Below are 5000 nucleotides of genomic sequence, written 5' to 3'. Positions count from 1 at the left end.
CCCCCCCCCTCCCTTACCAGGTCCCATGCAGGAGACGGTGTTTGACTTCTGGGGGATGGTGTGGCAGGAGAACACTGCTGCTATCGTCATGGTCACCAACCTGGTTGAAGTGGGCAGGGTGAGTATTGTGACGTCATTCCTACGTAGGGTTCGTATTGGTCGTGGCTAGATACAGCTTTGGTCAAATTAAATGTTTAAAAAAAGCCACATTAATTCTCCTAACCTGCTACGAAACGTCACCTTCTAGCCCTGACCACACTTATTATTAGGGTCGGCAGGTAGTCTTGTGGTCAGAGTGGCAGGTTGGCAGGTAGCCTAGTGGTCAGAGTGGCAGGTTGGCAGGTAGCCTAGTGGTCAGAGTGGCAGGTTGGCAGGTAGCCTAGTGGTCAGAGTGGCAGGTTGGCAGGTAGCCTAGTGGTCAGAGTGGCAGGTTGGCAGGTAGCCTAGTGGTCAGAGTGGCAGGTTGGCAGGTAGCCTAGTGGTCAGTAACCGAAAAGTCTGCTGGATTGAATCCCCGAGCTGACAAGATACAAATCTGTCATTCTGCCCCTGAACAAGGCAGTTAACCCCACTGTTCCCCGTTAGGCCGTCTTTTACACCCTGTTCCATTTGCTAGTGTTTTGTTCTATTTGAGACTCGGCCTGTGTACAGGACAGACAGGCCTTGCAAAACTATTCAAAGAGACCAAAGATAACCCTGAAGGAAAGCTCCACAGCGGAGATTGGAGTATCTGTCCATAGGACCACTTTAAGCCATACACTCCACAGAGCTGGGCTTTACGGAAGAGTGGCCAGAAAAAAGCCATTGCCATTGTTCGCCAAAAGGCATGTGGGAGGCTCCCCAAACATATGGCAGAAGGTATTCTGGTCAGATGAGACTAAAATTGAGCTTTTTGGCCATCAAAGCAAACGCTATGTCTGGCACAAACCCAACACCTCTCATCACCCCAAAAACACCATCCCCACAGTGAAGCATGGTGGTGGCAGCATTGTGCTGCGGGGATGTTTTTCATCGGCAGGGACTGGGAAGGAGGTTCACCTTCCAGCAGGACAATGACCCTAATCAAACTGCTGAAGCAACACTCGAATGGTTTAAGGGGAAACAAAGCCCAGACCTCAATCAAATTGAGAATCTATAGTATGACTTAAAGATTTCTGTACACCTTTGGAACCCATCCAACATGAAGGAGCTGGAGCAGTGTTGCCTTGAAGAATGGACAAAAATCCCACTGGCTAGATGTGCCAATTTTATACAGACATACCCCAAGAAACTTGCAGTTGTAATTGCTGAAAAAGGTGGCTCTACAAAGTATTGACTTTGGGGGGGGTGAATAGTTATGCACGCTCAAGTTTACTGTTATTTCTTGTTTGTTTCACAATAAAAAACCATTTTGCATCTTCAAAGTGGTCGGCATGTTGTGGAAATCGAAATGAGACAAAACCCAAAATCTTATTTTAATTCCAGATTGTAAGGCACAAAAAAAATGCCAAGGGAGGGAATACTTTCGCAAGCTACCGTACGTGTGTACCGTAATGCCGTCTGGTAAGTTGCTTTCGGACTTAGTGAGCCATGTGTCCCTATCTCTGCCAGACGCCATCCCCCCCCCCCCCTCACCCCATCCCTCGATCAGATAATTGTGAAGTGAGAGGAAACTGATTGATGGCGTTCGTTATATTGGAGGCGTTGAGGCGACCAACCGTCTGACTAACTGACTGATTCACTGACTGAATGACTGAGGTTACTGTAGACTGCATCTGTAGCAGGAGATTACAGATACTACACAGACACCACACCATCAGGCAGACAGACAGACAGACAGACAGACAGACAGACAGACAGACAGACAGACAGACAGACAGACAGACAGACAGACAGACAGACAGACAGACAGACAGACAGACAGACAGACAGACAGACAGACAGACAGACAGACAGACAGACAGACAGACGAACAGGCAGACAGACAGATGGACAGACAAGCAGAACATAACAGACAAAACAGACAGAAGAGAACAGACAAAACAAACAGGACCAACATAACAGACATACCAGAGGAACAGAATTAACAGACAGACAGACAGACAGACAGACAGACAGACAGACAGACAGACAGACAGACAGACAGACAGACAGACAGACAGACAGACAGACAGACAGACAGGCAGGCAGGCAGACAGACAGACAGACAGAACAGAACAGTCAGAACAGGCAGGATCAACCGAACAGACAGGACAGACAGAACAGAACTGACAGACAGGACCAACAGACAGAACGGAACAGGACAGACAGAACAGAACAGACAGAACAGAACAGGACAGACAGAACAGACAGAACAGAACAGGGCAGACAGAACAGACAGGACCAACAGAACAGACAGAACAGAACTGAAAGACAGGCCCAACAGAACAGAACTGACAGACAGGACCAGCAGAACAGACAGAACAGAACTGACAGACAGGACCAACAGAACAGACAGAACAGAACTGACAGACAGAACAGACAGAACAAACAGGACAGACAGGACCAACAGAACAGGACAGACAGAACAGAACAGGACAGACAGAACAGAACAGAACAGGCAGGACCAACCGAACAGACAGGAGCAACAGAACAGACAGGATCAACAGAACAAACAGAACAGGACAGACAGAACCAACTGAACAGACAGGACCAACGGAGCAGACAGGACCAGAACAGACAGGACAAGAACAGACAGGACCAACAGAACAGACAGGACCAGAACAGACAGAACAGAACAGGAAAGACAGAACTAACAGAACAGACAGGACCAGAACAGACAGGACCAACGGAGCAGACAGGACCAGAACAGACAGGACAAGAACAGACAGGACCAACAGAACAGACAGGACCAGAACAGACAGAACAGAACAGAACAGACAGAACCAACAGAACAGACAGGACCACCAGAACAGACATGACCAGAACAGACAGAACAGAACAGGACAGAACAGAACAGGACAGACAGAACCAACAGAACAGACAGAACCGACAGAACAGACAGGACCAGAACAGGACAGACAGAACAGACAGCACAGAACAGACAGGACCAACGGAGCAGACAGGACCAGGACCAGAACAGACAGAACAGAACAGACAGAACCAACAGAACAGACAGGACCACCAGAACAGACAGGACCAGAACAGACAGGACCAGAACAGACAGGACCAGAACAGACAGGACCAACGGAGCAGACAGGACCAGAACAGACAGGACAAGAACAGACAGGACCAACAGAACAGACAGGACCAGAACAGAACAGAACAGACAGAACCAACAGAACAGACAGGACCACCAGAACAGACATGACCAGAACAGACAGAACAGAACAGAACAGAACAGGACAGACAGAACCAACAGAACAGACAGAACCGACAGAACAGACAGGACCAGAACAGGACAGACAGAACAGACAGCACAGAACAGACAGGACCAACGGAGCAGACAGGACCAGGACCAGAACAGACAGAACAGAACAGACAGAACCAACAGAACAGACAGGACCACCAGAACAGACAGGAACAGAACAGACAGGACCAGAACAGACAGGACCAGAACAGACAGGACCAGAACAGACAGGACCAACGGAGCAGACAGGACCAGAACAGACAGGACAAGAACAGACAGGACCAACAGAACAGACAGGACCAGAACAGACAGGACCAGAACAGAACAGAACAGACAGGACCCATGGAACAGACAGACAGACAGACAGGCGGACAGACAGGCGAACAGACAGACAGACAGGCGGACCGACAGGCGAACAGACAGAAAGACAGGCGAACAGACAGACTGAGTGATGTTCCTCAGAGCAGAAACGGTCTCTCCTGGCTGTCTTTACAGTAGATAGGAGTGCTGTAACTTGTTATTGAGTGGTCTGTTTGTGGAGACTTAAGAGTTATAGGGTACCTAAATTACAAAGTCAATGGCTCCTTTACTGAATCAAGTACACACACACACACACACACACACACATGCGTGGTACACACACTTCAGCATTGATCTGCTGATATGTACCGGTGGTCCGACTTAGTCAGGGCCTCAACTGGCTGTTGCTAGGTAGAATAGTGACATTTCTAAATAGTGACATTTGTAATAGTGACATTTCTAATAGTGACATTTCTAAATAGTGACATTTCTAAATAGTGAAATTTCTAAATGTAGTTGTGTGTCACCGGTAGTCCGTCAATTAGCCCTAACATGTTTTAATTACTATCTAAACGAAGTAATCGTGGTGGATTCACCGGCCCGGGGGGGGATTTTGTTGGTCAGTCTCACATTTCTCTCCACCTCATAGAAAAATGTGTATAATTACAGGAAATGAGCTGTAAAACATCTGATTTTGTTCTCCTCCCCACGGCTGAATGAGTAGAATTGCATTAAATTAGTTACAAAATCTGCTCTTCGCCCCATGGCAAAATGTCTAGAATTTAAGCAAGCTTGCTTTAAAAATGCAAGATTTTCTATAACACCACATGGCGGATTTGTTATATTTTCATTTACAATTGCACGGAATACGTAGTGTGGATGTGGGTAGGCTGCCCCGTGACTAACTGCCCCTCACGATGAGGTCATATTGTTTGGTCTCCACCCTCGTCAAAGTGCTTTATTACTGATGTTCCGTTTCAAAACATTTCAAAATGGAAACGAACGGAATGAAACTGGGAGGGACCTACCTGAATTTGTCCAATAGAAATTCTTGCTTTAGTGCTCTCTTGCTTGGGTTTGAACTAACGATTACACCCCAGGTTGATTCATGGCACTATCTCTGGTAGATCATATTAGTGTTACCATCCACTATCTCTGGTAGATCATTATAGTGTTACCATCCACTATCTCTGGTAGATCATTATAGTGTTACCATCCACTATCTCTGGTAGATCATTATAGTGTTACCATCCACTATCTCTGGTAGATCATTATAGTGTTACCATCCACTATCTCTGGTAGATCATTATAGTGTTACCATCCACTATCTCTG

The 5000-nt window shown here is 47.0% G+C and overlaps 1 protein-coding gene across 1 annotated transcript in view; it reads left to right on the top strand.

Moving 5' to 3' along the window:
- The window catches only part of LOC109880607 (receptor-type tyrosine-protein phosphatase mu-like), a 432469-nt gene that overhangs the window by 414843 nt on the left and 12626 nt on the right, over positions 1 to 5000 (top strand). The window contains 1 exon segment of the mRNA XM_031810129.1: positions 21 to 118. Within this exon segment, the coding sequence (XP_031665989.1) occupies positions 21 to 118 (98 nt within the window).

This window comes from Oncorhynchus kisutch, linkage group LG30, assembly GCF_002021735.2.
Source record: "Oncorhynchus kisutch isolate 150728-3 linkage group LG30, Okis_V2, whole genome shotgun sequence".
Taxonomy (NCBI): domain Eukaryota; kingdom Metazoa; phylum Chordata; class Actinopteri; order Salmoniformes; family Salmonidae; genus Oncorhynchus; species Oncorhynchus kisutch.
The sequence above is the reverse complement of the archived record's forward strand: the minus strand, read 5'-3'. Positions and strand labels throughout refer to the sequence as shown.